This window comes from Podarcis gaigeae (genome assembly GCF_964106915.1).
Source record: "Podarcis gaigeae genome assembly, chromosome: 17".
Taxonomy (NCBI): domain Eukaryota; kingdom Metazoa; phylum Chordata; class Lepidosauria; order Squamata; family Lacertidae; genus Podarcis; species Podarcis gaigeae.
Window position 1 is genome coordinate 9,467,091 of NC_139694.1, and position 19,141 is coordinate 9,486,231.

At 46.3% G+C, this 19,141-nt stretch overlaps 1 protein-coding gene across 1 annotated transcript in view; it reads right to left on the minus strand.

Annotated features, from left to right (window-relative positions):
• The window catches only part of LOC310834713 (transient receptor potential cation channel subfamily V member 6-like), a 73,073-nt gene extending 54,545 nt beyond the window's left edge, over positions 1 to 18,528 (minus strand). The window contains exon 1 of the mRNA XM_083718855.1: positions 17,928 to 18,528. Coding sequence (XP_083574981.1) covers positions 17,928 to 18,055 — 128 coding nt within the window. The 5' untranslated portion in view covers positions 18,056 to 18,528. The remainder of the gene's footprint in view (positions 1 to 17,927) is intronic.
• Between the last annotated feature and the right edge of the window lie 613 nt (positions 18,529 to 19,141).

Sequence of the window (19,141 nt, forward strand, 5' to 3'; positions counted from 1 at the left end):
TTTTGACCACTTGCGACCATGTGAAGATGCCCGGGTGCAAAGATGGCGCCTGACGTCTCTACCATCTGGAAGTGCATGCCTGGGGATCCTTGGATCTTGACTGTTTTCACACAGTAGCAACATTTCCTGTAGAATTCTGTCCATGGTATTTTATCTGCAGAATCAGACTGAATTTCAGGAACCAAAATAGGACTTTCGAGCTGTCCAGCCCCAAAATGGCAACCAGGCATTCTGTTTTAGCAACTGTAACCCTGGTTTACGGAGCCATTTGGCATCTATATATGAATTTCTAACATTGCCCCACCCCCAGCACCAGAGTAATCTAGCCAGTTGCAGCTTTTTCCACTCCACCATTGTGTTAGGGCCCCCAGGTCAATCTATTACCCCACACTGCATTGCCACTACCACCCAAACCTCACTGCATTGTAGGGGGTTATTATATTTACTTGCACTGTGGGTGAAGTAGTTAGGGCATAGGATGAAGGCTTCAAGGTCAGGCAGAAGAGCCCAAATCTCTTCAGAAATAGGGAATCACAGAATCATTAAATGACAGAATTGTAGAGTTGGAAGGTACCCTGAGGATCATCTAGTCCAGGGGTCTGCAACCCGCGGCTCCGGAGCCGCATGTGGCTCTTTTACACCTTTGCCGCGGCTCCGGGGCGGATACTAGCGAGGGGAGGAGGCGCATTGTGCGCCCTGATACTCCCCACTGTGACGGGCGCTGTACTGGCTGTGATGTCGCATGGGGGCGGTGCGTGCGTTAGTCACGCACTGTCCCGACGTCACCTTCCCACCCGCTGTCAGATCGCGGCTCTGGAGATATATTTGTTTTAAATGTTGCAATGGTTTTGCAGCTCCCAGTTTTTTTTCTTCTTCGGAAATGGGTCCAAGTGGCTCTTTTTGTCTTAAAGGTTGCAGACCCCTGATCTAGTCCAACGCCCTGCAGGAATATGCAGCTGTCCCATATGGACCTGTGACCTTGGGTGTTATCAGCACCATGCTCTAACCAACTGAGCTACCCCCAAAAGCACTTTTATTTATAAAAACAGCAACTTATATTTTAAAGTTAAAATGCTTGTGTAGCTGGGTGGGGGTTTTTCTTTACTAGCAAACCAATTAGAAGCTTTTTGGGGGGGCGGCATTCAGCAGTATATAAATGTATTATTATTATTATTATTATTATTATTATTATTTTATACCCCGCCCATCTGGCTGGGTTTCCCTATATCATATCACTTGCATGCAAACTGATTTTACTTATTAATACAGTGGTACCTTGCTTTACTAACTTAATCTGTTCCGGAAGTCCGTTCTTAAACCAAAGCGTTCTTAAACCAAGGCGTGCTTTCCCAAAGCAGCGGGGGGGGGGGCTCAATTTACAAATGGAACACACTCAACAGGAAACGGAGCATGTTCTGCTTCCAAGGCAAAGTTCACAAACCAAAACACCTACTTCCAGGTTTGCAGCGTTCTTAATCCAAGTTGTTCATAAATTAAGCTGCTCTTAAACCAAGGCACTGTTTCATATTTAGCAGATTAACTGTGCTGCAGAAAGCGTGCTGAGGAGACCACACGTTCAGGAAACAATGAAGAAACGCAAAAAGAACTTTTGCTTGGCTTTAATTACAAAAACAAAAGCTCCTCTTACATTAAATTACATTACAACTATAAGTGTGACCCATCCATCGACCCATTCACCAGGGTTCTGAGAGAGGTACATGCTGATCTTTATGTACTATACCCAATTGCTGACACAGCTTAATTAACACAACTTAACAGCACCTGCTATGCTGCTTCACAGCTGTAAAACTAGGTCATGATATTTGCTCTGGCCTTGAAAGAGATACACATCTTGTGAAACGATAATGAACCTTAATATTTAAAGAAACCATTCAACAGGTACCACTTTACTTTTTATCTTACTGCCTCCTGCCCCTGATTGGGAAGGGGAATTCCCCCCCTTTTTTTAAAAAGTATTCATGCTCTGACTCTTAAACACGGCAATTCTGAAGACAGCAAACAAATCTAACACATAAAAGCACAGTCCAGCCTTTTAAAAAAATCAGCAAGTGAATGAATCAGCATCAGAAACCAAATATAACAGCAGCAGCACTGAGTCATGTTAAAAAGCTGCAGAAAAGAGCAAGAGAGTTTCACTGTACTAATAATAATAATATAAAACCAGCAAGGAGAGATTTCTGTTTCAGCAAGGCCAGAGGACAGTAAGTCAAGAATGGTCCAGGTTTTTCTGCCCCAGCGTTCTTCCTGTGGCAGCCGCTCACAGCCCTCACCTTTGTATCAGCAGCAGAAAGCCAGAAGCAAAGGGATTAGTGCCTTGTGTAACAGGAGGAAAGAAAAACAGCCACCTGTGTATGTACACCTCTATATGCTGAGTGATGTTGATGTTAAGAGTTATTAATGCTTTGCCAAAAAAGCTTGGCCCCACCTAGGTCTTCCTCTCTCTTCTGTTCTTTAATTAGCAAGTTATTTCTGTAAGGTGCTATTACTGCCTCACAGCAGGCTAAGAGTCTTGTAAAGTCTTCTAGCGAACAGCTATTGATACAATGCACTAGGGCAGAGAAGGCACAAGTTACCACTGTGCCATAAGTTTCCTTTCCTGGGCAAAGGTTATTGCCTGCAAAGGCGCATAATGGCTGCAGCAGGTGCAGGGAGGGCCACAAGAATGAACACAGGAGACAGGTATTGGGTTGAATTAGGCCACAACTTTACCGATTACCGGAAAGTGTAGGTTTGGCTAAGGCACTGGGTGTGTATCCAGCATCAGGCAGCCTCCCTGCTGGGTCAACCTGCTCTGGGGAGTTACCGCAACATAGATCGGGTGCCACAAGCCCGCAGAGTCCGCCACTGGCAGAGGTGTATTGGCCCATTGGTTCCCCAGTGGACTCCCAGTCATCCCTCCCAGACCCCTCTAACGGTAACACTTTCTGGCAGCAAATACACACACTGCTAACTATTGCACTGTGCTGCCCTCCTTCTCTGGATAAAGGTAAAGATACCCCTGACCATTAGGTGCAGTCATGACCAACTCTGGGGTTGCGGCGCTCACCTCGCTTTATTGGCCGAGGGAGCCGGCGTACAGCTTCCAGGTCATGTGGCTAGCATAACTGAGCCGCTTCTGGAGAACCAGAGCAGTGCACGGAAACACCATTTACCTTCCCGCTGGAGCGGTACCTATTTATCTACTTGCACTTTGACGTGCTTTCGAATTGCTAGGTTAGCAGGAGCAGGGACTGAGCAACGGGAGCTCACCCCGTCGCGGGGATTCGAACCGCCGACCTTCTGATCTGCAAGTCCTAGGCTCTGTGGTTTAACCCACAGTGCCACCCTCTCTGGATAAAAGGGATGGGCAAATGTTTTTGACTCAGCTCTGCTCTAAAGCACACTTTAAGAAAGAGGAGGAATCTAGCTTTTCTGTGCACTCTTAATTAGGTCCTCCTGCTGTGCTTCATAGCGTTGTTAGTTTGTTGTCAAAATCCCTCTGCATTTTTTGACCTAGAAAGTAACATATACTCCTGGAGGGTGGAAGGAATGCCCAGAACAGGTTTAGGGGCATCCTGGAGGAGATATCCCTTGTTGCACAGGGAGAAAATATTGCACTAATCTACACAGAACTACACTGAATACACCCCCTTATTTCCACTTTAATAGCTCCTATGATCTAAACACTTTAATCAGAAGGTTATATGAAACTGGCCGTTTCACATTTTCGGGTACTACTCTGTGGTCTGAAGGTGTTAAGAGGATTAAAAACGGAAAAGGCAAAATCATGGCATATGTGAACTCTAGGGATGTGGAAGTGGGAACAGGCAGACTCCAAAGGACTAGACAAAAGGATAAAATGACATGGCAGGGATTTATGACATAAACATGGGTAGCTGTGCTAGTATTGTTAGGAAAGTCGGATACCACCCCACACTCTTTCAAGCAATAGCAAGATCTCAGGGGGTTCCAGGCACTCACCCAGGGTCTGTGTTCCTTTGGATAATCGAGACACAGTGGAGAACATCATAGTTTGTAAAAAATATTGTTTATTCTCCTATTGACACCTTCAGTCTGCATGGAGGGAGTCCAGATCTTACAGCATGGTCATCTCAAGTGGGGCTTGTTCCCCCACAGCAGTACAGCACTGGAGTCCAAGGCATCTCTCCCAGACAGCCTTCAGCCAACCTGCCCAAGATGGATCCTGGTCTGTCTTTCTCCTCCTTGCTAATCAAAACACCTCCCTTTTCCTGTCACCTCAAACACACAGTTACCTGGCAGGTTTCCAAACCCCCAGTCTCTGTTCACACCTCAGAGCAAGAGGAGAGGACAGTTCTCTTGCATTGCCAATGACTCTCACTGGCCCTGTATTGTTTCTTAATGGCCCTAGCTTGGCCAGGTCATTTTCCTTGGCTAGCCATGGAATTCCTTTGAAGCTTGTATTTCTCCTTTCACATCCCAAATAATCAAAATCCTACCATTTATTGATTTCTAGGGTTTAGGACCCTCCCCCAAATCTATAACACCATTAATGCCACTTTAAAAGTATTCCTGATACAAGTTATACAGTAGAAGGACTCAGCTGCCTAAAGTATTAATATATATCTACACACACACACACACACACACACACACACACACACTAAAAGATGACAAAATGGGATAGTCACTTGTCATTAGCAATGCCCATGGACACATGCAAGCCGACACCAGCCCATAATAATGCTCTTGTGATCCCATTTTAGACAGCACCCATTACTGCATTGAAATGCAATCATAGGGGTGGAAGGACATGTTCCCAGCAACAATAAAATAAAATAAAAATGTCACTGTCTGGGTGCTAGGAAAGTTTGTTTTTCATCCTCAAGAGAAGTATTATCCTGGAATACTGGAACTGCCTGATCTCCTGGACTTCAGCCCTAGGACTTGAAAGGTCTCACGTCTTCCCCTTCCCCCTCAGCTTTTAGAAGTTCAATCACTGAAGAGACAGAATGTGAACTGTGGCTCACATGTATTGTGCCAAGGTTGCCATGTTTCAAAAAGTGAAAATCCGGATATAAAAGCTATTGGAAAATAATAAAAAAATAGTTTTTGAGCTTTGGGGAGGGGGCGGGGATTTGCCCAAAAATCAACACTTCTGACATGGGTTGCCATACATTTTCCGGGACATTTTAATCGATCTTCAGAAATTCTGCCCAGGTGCTATTTCCGATTGATGAATCCCAGATATGTCCAGGAGATTCCGGACGTATGGCAGCCCTAATTGTGCCTACATATTTTTTCTCTGCAGCTAGCAGTGGGGAGGAGGGCATTTTCCTTACTGCCTGGCTTATGCAGACAAATAAACAACATTTTCCATTAACGGTCAACTGGTGACCCGTGTGCATTCTCTGCTGTACTCTGATTTTTGTAAACTGCTTTGATTGTTTTAATTAAATTGTGGCACATAAATACGTTCTGTAAATAAATAAATTACTGTACCATCCTGGGGTGGGGCAGGGGGTAGAGTCAAAACACACCCCATCGCACACTGGAGCACCAATCTGTATTGGGCCACAGCACTGTTGCTTTTAGGAAAAGAAAATATATGGGGGGGGGGATTCCATCATTCATCTAACCATATCACACAGAGCTTGGTCCTCAGACTGCCTCTGTTAAATATTGCCACATACAATGGACAGCAGGCCAAACAGAGAACAGCCTTCAACAACAATTGATGGGACAGGTGACTATCGTTGGGCAATTGCTAGGGCCCATTGGTGGCACCTGTCGTAAGATTTGGGGAGGGGGAGTCTTCTTTGTGGCATGGTGCTGTTGGAGCTAGCTGCTATTTTGATTTCACCTGCCCTGCTCCACCTAATTCTTTAGAAGGTTCTTTTTGTGGTGTTCTGACCAGCACTGTGCAGTTGGGTCCAGCTGCCATTTTAGCTTCCCACAGATGGATGGACATCAGTCATGGATGCTTCAGCTGAGATTCCTGCATTGTAGGGGGTTGGACTTGATGACCCTTGGGGTCCCAGCCGACTCTACAATTCTATGATTTGATTAATGCCTCCAACATAGCATGGTGACAGAAATAAAGCCTAAAAAACAAGAGGGGTGAATCAGCATGCTTGGAGTTTTGTTCTTGGCTTACTGGTCGCATTTTTTTCTTCTTTCTTTTTTTGCAGGAAACATTTTCAAACTCCAAAACAAAAAAACATTTAGACCACCAATCCTAGTTAATAATCCTAGTTAATAATCCTAGTTAATATATGTGAAGGAGCGTCTCCACCCCCATCGTTCTGCCTGAGGTCCAGCGCCGAGGGCCTTCTGGCGGTTCCCTCCCTGCGAGAAGCCAAGTTACAGGGAACCAGGCAGAGGGCCTTCTCGGTAGTGGCACCCGCCCTGTGGAATGCCCTCCCACCAGATGTCAAAGAGAAAAACAACTACCAGACTTTTAGAAGACATCTGAAGGCAGCCCTGTTTAGGGAAGCTTTTAATGTTTGATGCATTACTGTATTTTAATATTTTGTTGGAAGCCACGCAGAGTGGCTGGGGAAGCCCAGCCAGATGGGCAGGATATAAATAATAAATTATTATTATTATTATTATTATTATTATTATTATTATTATTAGGATATGAAAAAAGGGTCTGGGCACAATTCAGCCTCTGCTCTGTGCAAACACAGCTCTGCATGCAGGAGGAAAAGGGTCAGCAGCAGGGGGATTGTGCACCAATTGCAGCACATGATAGTGACTGAATTGTGCCATTCCCATGCACACAGCTGTGCAGAAGAGAATTGCATGTGGGGGTATAAATATGCTCCCTCTTCATTCAGTGTTACAGTCAACAGTCAGACTGTATTAGGTCATTGGAGTCGAGTACTTTCACCAAGGGCGACATTTGGTCCCAAAAATACACAGGCTTCGGGCTGTCTGAACTCTATAATTAAACCCTAGATTTTTATCGGACGTAAAAAAGATGACAGGAGAAGATAAAAGCACCAGACTATGTCTGAACGATTCAGAGTTGTATGACTGTTGTGTCAACACACTATAAACACTGCTGAGAAATGGAGTGGACTTTACTGCATTCCGCAGCCAGCTCTTCAGTCTAAAAAAATCCACAATATCCAGTTCCACATGAAAATCAGTTAAACAAGGTGACTGGCCTTGCTGCTTTTCAAGTTTCCGCACTAGCATTGAGCCAGGCCTTTGGTTAGAAAAACTGTATCAAAAGTCTCAGGTCCGATAGATGAAATAGAACAGATTGTGTTGATAAAAACAATAAGCAGAGGAGGAGCAAAGCTTATCAGAGGCACTGACTCTGTTTGGTGAGACTTTGCGCTTATCAAGGAAGAAATCTATCATGGGGCCAAGAGGGCTAATAGAACCAGTGGCAGCAAAACTGTTTTGTTTGTGAAGAAAACCCTCTGCCACCTTGTTCCTTGGCCACCCCAAATTAATGAATTTCTCCCACCCAACAACCTCAAACTAAAGTGGACAAAAATGCTCCTCACTTTTGAGGTGGGTGCCTAGAAGTGTGTGTGTGTGAAGGGAGAATTCTTCCCAGTGCTAGTCAGTGTAAAGTTGTGGGTGAATATATCAGACGACACAGCGATTCTTCAAACAGCTCTTGTTTATTCACAGGCCAGAACAGAACTGAACTGAAGGGTTCAGCCAGCCTGCTTATATAGAGCTCCAGTACAACGTAACTGTAACAATTTTCTAAAACTATCCAATCACTGAACGTCACTTCGATCCCTTATTTGCATAACTATCTACAGTATCCCCCTGCTGGCCCAGTGTGAGAACTTCAGTACATAACAGTCAGAAACCATGCAAACCTCTCTAGGAGCAGCACAACTAAAAAGGCCCTGTCTCAAGCCACAATCCATCTTCTCCAATGAAAATAGAGACGTCCTAAGGAAAAGCAGGACACTCCAGGATCAAATCAGAAACCAGGATGGCTTCTGTAAATCTGAGACTGTCCCTGGAAAACAGGGACACTTGGAGGGTCCGAAAATGGACTAGAGGAAGTGCAATGCAAACTTAATCCAGCTCTTCATTATGAGTTATTTCCCACATTTCCATCCTCTCTGTGCTCCAGGAACCTCAAGGAGCATGTTTGGCTCACCCTCTTGCAAAAGCCCTGTGAAGTCGGAGGTTAGGCTGAGGTAGTGACTGCAAAAGGCTAGCCCATGCCTGCTACAAATGGGCCTCAGTTTACAGTAAGTCATGTTACGATGGAGGAGCTATGACTACTCTCCCCCTTGGACAATAAAAATACCTGCATTTATTTACATTGCAATTAAGTATGTTTTAGTCCATACTGTACTGGCTTATTGTTGGCAGACCTCAGTGCATTGCCAAGATAAGATTGATGTTAGGCTTCTGTCCTGTGTGCCTTTGCATGGGAATAAGCCCATGAACACAACAAAACTTACTTCTGAGCAAACGCACATGAAGGGAGGGCATGAGGTTAATCTAGTTTAAAAGGGCCTTTCAGGTACATACCGGCCTTGGCATTCTAAGATAAACTGCGCTCATCCTCACAATGGCATTTTGCTGTGTTTTTTTTACATCAGGAATGTGCAAACTATGTATTAAAGAAATGCAATACAAAAGAATCTTAGGATGCCCAGCAGTAACTAATGATAAATTACAGCTGGAAAGTTGAGCAATGCATCTATAAATGTCTCAGAGGTTTAGGAGGCAAAATAGCACCACCTATTCTACTTTTGCAGTGTTTTTCCCCCAGCTGGTTTGTTCATGGAATTGAAGGAGTAAAAGGAGGCTTCTCCACTGTGCAGGGAAAAAGTAAACTAATGACACACACAGAAGCCCATTTTATTTTATTTGTTGGTTATATTTTTCAATAGTCTATGCCGTTTCCCCTCAATCATAGCTTACAAATAATTTAGGGGGGTGGGGAGTTCTCCACAATCATTTTGAGGCAATATGGAAAGATGTCCACCACATCGGAAATACAACATTTAGATCTCCAGTAGGAACTCTTCAATCCGTACTGGGAAGTCTTTTAGTACAAATCCAATTGAAATACATGTGAATTGTGTAAAAGGGTTTCCTGAGGGTTATCCTAACATTAGACGGAGTGAGGCAAGCGCCTCAGGTGGCAGGTGCCCAAGAGCAGCAGCCCCACCCCAGCCATTCCTCCTGATCCTATCATACACCCCCCTCAATTAACCTACTGGCCTCAGGCTTACTGGAGGATGCTGCCCCATTACCAGTGTTCCTGTTAAGATCCAGTCAGCTTCTACATATAGAATGGGGCGCCATCTTGGCTTTTGCCTCAGGCACCAAATTGCCTTAGGCCAGCTCTGGAACTTTCCACTGGATTGTGCCAGATTTCTGAGGTAAAAATCTACAGCTGTATCATTCCCCAAAGAATTCCGGGAATTGTAATTTGTTACGGGTGCTGAGAGTTATTAGGAAACCCCTCACGAAGCTACACTTCTCCAGAGAAAAACGTTCTCATGACATTGCTCAATTCTTTAATTTCTACCTGAAAAAGCAGCAAGGAATGCTGTCGTCAAAACCACACACGCACATGTAAGAATTGCCTTGCCATTTCTCCTTCCCTTCGTCTGTCATATGGAGATAATGACAGATACTTACACACCTCCCAGGGTGTCAATGAAACTCTTCAATATCCTGGAGTAGGAGTATTATTACTGCAGTTACTGTTACTGGAGCTGCCAAACAAGATCACAAAAATTAGCTCCCCAATCCAATGTCTCAATTATACAGCAGGCAGCGATGACCAATAACAAAGGACAACACCCTAACAATGTAAACACACCTATCTATTTGTCTATATGTGCTGCCCCATTATCCCTAAAGAAACAACAAGCTCTTCCCTACTACAGGAACTTGTATCTGCATCCAAATCATCATTTCAAAAGCTGAAGGATAGGTTACTCACTGTGTTGACATGCTTCCAGTAATGTAGGCCAGTCTACATGGCAGGTAGACTTGGAGCAGGAAGACCTGAGTTCAAATTCCATGGAGATCTGAATTCAAATTCCCAGTTAGTTATGAAGGTCAAAGAGCAGCACTGCTGTCTATCAGCCTCATAACAAAGTTTTGGGGTTAAGAGTGGGAAAAACCCCATGCAAACTACCTTACGTTTCTCAGGAGAAGGACAAACTACACATAGCAAGACTGTTTCCAACACACCTGAAAAAGGTTTGGTTAAGGATGAAGGATGAGGCAGATCAAAGAGCTCAATACTTTCTCAGGTGTGCCAGGTTTGACCTGAAGTCTCCAAGTGTGCCTGGCCTGCTCCAGGTGGCAGATGGAAGGCTTGCATCTCCAGGTGTGTTGAGACTGCCTTTCAAATCATTTGTGGTTTTCTGTGCTTTGATTTCCACTGCCTCCATATGACACTTCCAAGAGATGGTTTCACCAAAGAGAACACCCAGGTCAAAGGAATCATCGAACTATAGAGTTGGAAGTGGTCCTGAGGATCGTGTAGTGAGAGTCCAACCCCCTGTAATGCAGGAAAATGCAGCTGTCCCACATGAGGAACCAACCTGCAACCTTACTGTTATCAGCACCACGCTGCATCTAAATCAGGCATAGGGAACCTTCAGCCCTCCAGATGTTTTGGCCTACAACTCCCATGATCCCTAGCTAACAGGACCAGTGGTCAGGGATGATGGGAATTGTAGTTCAAAACATCTGGAGGGCCGAAGGTTGCCTATGCCTGATCTAAATGAACAAGTCTTGTTCTCTAGCTTGTGGATCTAAGCACTCTTTATATCTAGGACTGTGTTTGCCAAGAAAGAATAATCTTTGTGTTAATTTATAGATAGGCTTTCCTCTTTGCAGTATGCGCTTGAACACCTCCAATAGATTTTTTGCCACTATGTAATGCACAAAGCACTGGGACACAGGTGGCGCTGTGGGTTAAACCACAGAGCCTAGGACTTGCTGATCAGAAGGTTGGCGGTTCAAATCCCCGCAACGGGGTGAGCTCCCATTGCTCGGTCCCTGCTCCTGCCAACCTAGCAGTTTGAAAGCACTTCAAAGTGCAAGTAGATAAATAGGTACCGCTCCGGCAGGAAGGTAAACGGTGTTTCCATGCGCTGCTCTGGTTTGCCGGAAGCGGCTTAGTCATACTGGTCACATGACCTGGAAGCTGTATGCTAGTTCCCTCGGGCAATAAAGCGAGATGAGTGCCGCAACCCCAGAGTCAGCCACGACTGGACCTAATGGTCAGGGGTCCCTTTACCTTTACCTTTAATGCACAAAGCAAGTGAGTAGCAGGCCTCCAAGTGAGTATGAAGAAGACCATTTTCAGTACCTGCCTTTGCAAGAGGACACTGTGACCTCTTGTCATAGGAAACTGCCTTACACAGAGGACTCAGCTATACAGCTGCAAATAAAAGGTTTTAAATGTGTTGCAAAGTGCAATATACAAATGTGACACTAGACGGCGACAGTGTGCTATGACAAATTCAATGTATTTTTCAAAACGTCTTTTTAAAAAGCATTTTCACAACGTTTTTTATGTGTGTAGATTCCACCAGAGTCCATCTATCTTAGCACTATTTACACAACTACAAATTGGACTCTAGCGTTCAGAGAAGGCATCCTACCCCAACAAATTCTGATACTATATAGCTGGGGTGTCAACATGAATAAAATATTGGGGGGCCCAGGTAAGCCCCGCCCTGATTAATCGATCACATGATGCAGCGCATGCACACCATTTGAATAGCAATGCCTATCAACTTTTGGGGGGCGTCCCCCTGAAATATTTTACTGGGGAGGTGAAGACCCCTCAGCCCCTAGGAGTTGGCTCCTATGCTATATAATATAAAATGCTGGTGCTGTTATATTGCTCTCAGGGTCCTCTTAAGCCAGCGGTTCTCAACCTGTAGGTCCCCAGATGTTGTTGGACTACAACTCCCATCACCCCTAGCTAGCAAGGCCAGAGCTCAGGGATGGTGGGAGTTGTAGTCCAACAACATCTGGGAACCCACAAGTTGAGAACTGCTGTCTTAAGCCAATGTCCCATGCAATCAAAGGACGTTCCCTACAATCCCTTGGAAATGCCAGAGGGGCTGCTGGAACACAGCTCCCAGATAGTGCATTGATTTCTCAGGTTCCCTGATGCTCCACTCTGTCTTCCCAACCACACCAATATCACCTCCCACAAAGCAATGGCACTGGACCACTTGTCTAGCCAAGCTGGCCCGGACTCCTGAGAAATCTCGAAAGCCATAATCGAAATGACTTTGACCACGACCTATTGTAGATTCACGATAAATTATTGAAGGATGTTCCTATGATTATTTAACGAAAGGTATTGTGTGTCCGGATGTAGTTAAGGGGATCACTTCATTAGGTATTTTGGCTGCACACTTGGAAACTTAGAGATTGCAGTTCCTGGGTGGTATAACAATAGGCAAGGGAAGGGGTAATCAGACCCAGCAAGCCTTCTCCTACTTTTCTTACGTCCTCCCATTTGCGGAAAATGAGAAACAAGAATGCTCACGCTCGCTCTCTCTCCTACCCCATATTTCCGATTACATATGTTCCTCACCTCATCACTTGTAGAAACTGCAACATCATGCAACACAGTGAGGTAGCCAAAGTCTATTGAACCAGCTTCCAAATCTCTCTATCTCTTTCTCCCCACTACTCAGCCCCATTTTCTTTGCAGACCCACCTTTCCCTACTGCTTACAGAAACAAAGGCTTCAAGCATTTGAGTGCTGGTATCCATGGCAAGAAGGGACGCAGGTAGCGCTGTGGGTTAAACCACAGAGCCTAGGACTTGCCAATCAGAAGGTTGGCGGTTCGAATCCCCGCAGTGGGGTGAGCTCCCGTTGCTTGGTCCCTGCTCCTGCCAACCTAGCAGTTCAAAAGCACGTCAAAGTGCAAGTAGATAAATAGGTATCACTCCGGCGGGAAGGTAAACGCCATTTCCGTGCGCTGCTCTGGTTCGCCAGAAGCGGCTTAGTCATGCAGGCCACATGACCCGGAAGCTGTATGCCGGCTCCCTCGGCCAATAAAGCCAGATGAGCGTCGCAACCCCAGAGTCGGCCACGACTGGACCTAATGGTCAGGGGTCCCTTTAGCTTTACCTTATCCACAGCAAGGTGCAGATTAATGGGAAAGGTAACTGTCATGAAGGTCAAAACAAAAAAAATTCCTTCCAGTAGCACCTTAAAGACCAACTAAGTTAGTTCTTGGTATGAGCTTTCGTGTGCATGCACACTTCTTCAGATACACTGAAACAGAAGTAACCAGACCCTTCTATATAGTGAGAAGGTGGGGAGGGGTATTACTCAGAAGGGTGGTGGGAATGGGTGATTGGCAGATAGCTGTGATGAGCCTGTTGACGACTCTTAACGACTGCAATAGGTCTTACAGGAAAAAGCAAGGGGTGAGAAGGTGAAAAATGGCTTTGTCATGTATAATGAGATAAGAATCCAATGTCTTTGTTCAGACCAGGTCTCTCCATGGTTTTAAGTTTTGTAATAAGTTGCAATTCAGCAGCTTCTCTTTCCAGTCTGTTTCTGAAATTCCTTTGTAGTAAAACAGCTACTTTGAGATCTTGTATAGAATGTCCTGGGAGATTGAAGTGTTCTCCTACTGGTTTCTCTGTCTTGTGATTCCTGATGTCATTCAATCTCCCAGGACATTCTATACCTATCTGTAACTGTCATGAAGGTGGCAGTTTATCCTTCTGGTGCAAGCCCCAAAGTGCTGTATGCATCAGCCAAGAACATTGCCCACCTTAAAAAGCTCTGTGGACTCTCAGAATCTCCAACATGCATTTAGGAGAGACATAGAATGGCATTATAGAGGGCTTGAGGGCTAGTGTTTAAGTAGAGCACAGGCTACCTAATATATCGTGATATATCAAAGCATTTTTTTCAGCACAAAGATGAAAATAATAATAATAATAATAATAATGACATAAATATACCTCTCCTCCAACTAGCAACATTAACATAACTCAAATTCTATGGTGTCCTTAGACATGGAAGCATCTACCAATCACTTTATCCTGATAATAAGAACTGCGCGTCACAACATTACACAATCAGCAGGAGCCAGCTTAACATTAAGAACACTTAGAAATTGTATAGGCTACTAATGAGATCAATTAGCACCAAAGTAGGCATAAAACTGACAGATCTATTTGTTTAAACCTGGGTCTGCCGCAATATATCAAGTGCGCAAGCTTGTGACTGCTGGGGATGGTTTCTGTTATTTAGAGCAAAGCGGGTATGCATACGAGGGGATTTCAATACATAAGGGTTGTAGCTCTGGCATCTCCAGATAGGAATTGGTCTGAAATCCTGAAGAGACACTACCAGCCATAACAGACTGAGCTAGATGGGCCAAGTGGTCGGACTCCATGCAAAGCACTTTCCTGCAATATGAACCTCCAACATCTGAAAGCCACCAGGCCGTAACAGCCATGCATAGCAGTCCACGGGGCAGGGAGGGACACAACAACCCTTTTGCTTTTGCTACCAGCCTATTGCAAATAAATTATGGAGAGGGGGAGACGAGTGTGGTCAAGCACCCATGCAGGCTGCAAAATGCAGCCAGTAAACTGTTCAGTGTGGGTGGGTGCCACAAATTCAGCAGGCAGGCCAACAGTACTCCCTCTAATTATATGAACATCTATACGCTAGCCTGAGCTCTGGCTCCATAGGGGAGAGTAGGAATATCCATTTGAACAAAATCAGCAGTGGCGACAACAATCTAGGTCCTTGGGCTGAAGCCTTTGACCTAACTCTGCTTCCTTGTTCTCAAATTAGTGTGCTTCGTCGACCTCTACCTTCACAAAAAAAGGAAAAATGTTCTGCAATGTTTTGGGTTTTTTTTTCCTTCTAGAGACAGTGTGTTCAAAAAAAAGTCTACCAGTTCAGTAACGTATATACTCAGTATAACAAGACTTAAATATTATTCTCAGGGCGCTTCCAGACCAAGGGTTTTTTGAGAGTCGGACAATTCAGTGCAGTGCACCTGACTAACACACAAAAGCAGACCGGGGTCTAGCAGGTTCAGTGCAGGCAGCAACAGCAGCAGGATGACTGAAGTAGGGGCAGCCAAAGTGGTACCTTCCAGGTGTTGTTAGACTACAACCCCCATCATCCTTGCCCATTGGCCACGCTGGCTGGAACTTATGGGAGTCAGTATCCAATAACATCTGGCAGGTGCCACATTGACTATTGCTGGACCAAAATATGAACCACCCTAGGCAATGGCATGTGGTCAATGGACATGGGGGACTAGGCTCGTCCCCTAAATATTCCCTTGGCTTCTCCTTCCCAAAGCCCAGGAAGCTTCTGCCCAGCTTAGCGAGGGAGATGCAATGCTTCGCAAGCACAACATTGCCCTCCCTCACAAGCTGGTGCCTCTGGCCTTAACTGTTCCCCAACTAAAAATTTCACAGCATGCCACTGACCCTCGGGTAGCTTATACAGTACCGCATCCTTGAAGGTACTTGTTCTCCTTGCTCCCAGTTGCGCACTTCATTGGGAAGCTGCCATCTGGATGCAAACTACACATTGGAGGCCTGAATATGGTGCACCGGTTGCAGACTGGCTCCAGTGGTACCCCTGAATTCAACTTCGAGCTAATTCTCCCAATCTCATTGTGCCCGGTAGGCAGAGGCTGGGGTTTCACGCAATAAAATCAAGATTCAACACATGCAGAAATAGCTAGGTAAGAACGTAAGAACACAAGAAGAGCCTGCTGGGGCAGGCCAAGACCCATCAGTTCCAGCATCCTGCTCTCGCAGTGACCAGCCAGATACCTTTGGGGAACACGCAAGCAGAATTGGAGCACAGGAGCACTCTCCCCCTTGTGGTTTCCAGCAATATCATTGCCTCCAACTATGGAGACAAAGCATGGCTGGTAGCTGTCAATAATCTTATCCTCCATGATAAGAATTTTCATGTACATGAAATTAAGTAAAGTGGTACCTCGGGTTAAGAACTTAATTTGTTCCGGAAGTCCGTTCTTAACCTGAAACTGTTCTTAACCTGAAGCACCACTTTAGCTAATGGGGCCTCCTGCTGCCACGGCTCCGCTGGAGCACGATTTCTGTTCTCATCCTGAAGCAAAGTTCTTAACCTGAAGCACTATTTCTGGGTTAGCGGAGGCTGTGACCTGAAGCATCTATAACCCAAGGTACCACTGTATTTTATCTGTCCTGGATTTTGCAGCATTCAGCTTTGTTGAATACTGTATCTCACAATGTAGAATAAGGTGTTTCACATTATGGTATGCCGCCCCCAAAAATATTAACCCAAAACTGCATTTCCTGAGGCTAGAGGTTATTGTATTCATTTACCAATCATGTTGCACCCATTCTCCCTAATTCTCTTCCTCATCCACATAAAGTGCATCGTATAATATCCCACCTCACAAACCACAATCTGCTCTATCATCAGCCACCACAAAAGCAAGCAGCTGCAATGGTCAACCATCTTGCTCATTATGGGTACCCAGAGGACAGTCTTGAGAAATGGATGGATGCGTGAATTCCAAAACTGCAGCAGCCCTCCCTACTCCATGCATGTCCCATAGCATGATGAACAGTGACCCCCCCCCCATTTGTCTCTTTACTAGGTCCAAGACAACAGGAAAAAGAGGTGTCAGGACCAGAGGGGACCTACTCAGTCATCAAGCATGATGCTCACTGAATCTGCATGTACTATATATATATATATATATATTTCTTCTTTCTCCTCCCCACTCACTTTCTTCTTGCACATCTGACTTTCCAAACCATTGCCAAGCCAGGCGTGTGATATGTTACTGTTTGGACATGTTCTATATAATGTCATTTCTGTCAATCAGGCTTCAGTTCGAACTGCCCAAAGCTTAACAGTGTACCTGACCTAATTTTGTTGTAGAAGCACACTGAATTGCAGAATGTTCCAACTGGCAGAGAATCAGCAGCGCTTCATCTGCAAAAGGTTCTGCCAGGGTTCTGCCCTACCTGGGTCATGCTCTCTCACCTAGATGCACTCTTCTCCCTAATCTCTGCTATGCGAAGTGGGCAATGACTCAGCGATGAGGGATATGCACCTTACACATGCTCAGAGGCATTTTCACTGTCAGCTTCAGGTGTGCCTGAGTTGAGAGCACCTGGCATCGCAGTCCAGGGCTCCGTCACCAAGGAACTTTGGCAAAACCCTCAGGTGCCACATCCTGCCAACATGTTATTTAATCGCAAGATTTCTAACAACACAAAAGGCATGCAAGACAATCCTAAAGTCTCGCAGCTCCCTCATAATGTGGATTTGCAGCTTCCATAAGACCAGAAGAGGAAGAGTGAGGAACAAACACACACACACACACACACACACACACACACACACACAGGCCTTCCATCCCTTGGGTTCCAGCCCTTCTTTCCTGAGCACCCCATTAAAAAGGGGAGCGGGAGAGACCCTCTTTTCTCATAGCTACTGTTGGACAGGAAGCACAGAATACAATATTGTCTGTATCTCAGGCAGGTGAACAGCCGAAGCTGCGTTCGCTCCGGAGATCGAGTTACAACTCCTGTCCTGAGCTGAGGAAAATAGCTGAGCAGAGGACAAATCGCCGGGAAAATAGGTTCCTGTATAACACATCTCATCCCCAGAAAGTTCAGGACAGGTAAATAACCAGTCCCCTTCCACCTGTTCTAAGACAGGTCCCCGAGGGGGACGTCCCAAGGAAAATGAAGAGAAGGAAATGTGATTTTTTGGGGGGGAGAATACAGTATATAGATGAATTCTCGTGTGGAATCCTCATATGGCATGCTGCGCAGGGCACGATTCCCCCCTCAGCCCCACGCGTGGCTCTGGACACTAAGCGTAACAGAAAGTCACTCTGCCCATGCTCAGAGGCACCCTCTCTCCCACGGAAGTCAAGGCTGCCCTCGCCCCTGGGACTTACCTCTTCTGCTGCAGCAGATTGATTTCGTCGAGGCGCCGGTCCCAGGACTTCTCGCCCTGCAGCCTTCGCCGAAGGGCCGCCCAGAGCCCCAGGAGGAAGGTGCGGTTCCCGGGCAGCAGCATCCCCATCGCTCCGCCGCCGAGGCCTCAGCAGCGCCTCCGCCCAGGTGGCGGGCCCGAACCTGGGTCCGGCTGCGGGAGGCCAGCGCCGGGCTGCTCCGCGGGGAGAGGAGGCAGCGGCGGAGCCAGGCAGGAGCCGCGGGGAGGAGGAGGAGGAGGAGGACGAGGCGCTTGCAACATCTGGCCGGGACCTGGCGGAGCGCGCAACCTGGGAGAGGAGGGACCTGGGAGAGGAGGAGGAAGAAAGAGGCCAGGAGAAGATCCGCCCCGCCCGGCGCCTCCCCAGCAACCGGCTCCCTTGGGAGATCAAGAGACGCGCGGGACTCCGCGTAGCAGAGGGCGGGGGGCAGGCAGGAGGCGCAGCAAACAGAGCCAAAGTTTTCTGGGGAGTGCATAGGAGCCAACTCCTAGGGGCCGAACCCCCAATAAAATATTTGAGCGCCCCCAAATTCAATGGGCATTGCCATTCAAGTAGTGCGTGCTGTGTCATGTGATTGATAGTGTGGGGCGGGGCTTACCTCGCCCCGCCCCCCATATTTCATTCTAGTTGGCACCCCTGTTTGTTACTTCCTACATAGCACCCTTTTGGGAAGCTTCGTCTTTTTTGTGTGAAAATAGCTGCTTTACCTTTGCCATAAAATTGCAGAGTTGGAAGAGACCCCCCAGGGTCAGCTAGACCCCTGCAATGAAGGAATCGTGCCCACAGCTGTCTCTGGGTGGGCTCGAACCACCAACCTTCTGGTTCGCAAAAAGACAGCAAGGGACCCCAGCCCCTAAGAGTTGTTTCATGTGCACTGACCCATGGTGCACTTTGCATGCAGCCCCCTGATCTGCCACAGCTTGGGGTGAGGTGGAGGGCTGCTTTGAGCAAGTGAGGATAGTTGCACTTGGAATTATATAATTGTAGGGCTGAAAGGAACTTGCAGTGCAGGTATCTTTCAACCAGCCTGGGGCTTGAACCCACGAACCTGAGATTAAGAGTCTCATGCTCTTACCGACTGAGCTATCCCACTGTCCTAATCTAGGTGACCTGGCTCCCTGTAGAGTTGTCATTTTCTCCCCCACCCCCGCCAGGTTCCTGTGCATTTGATAGGT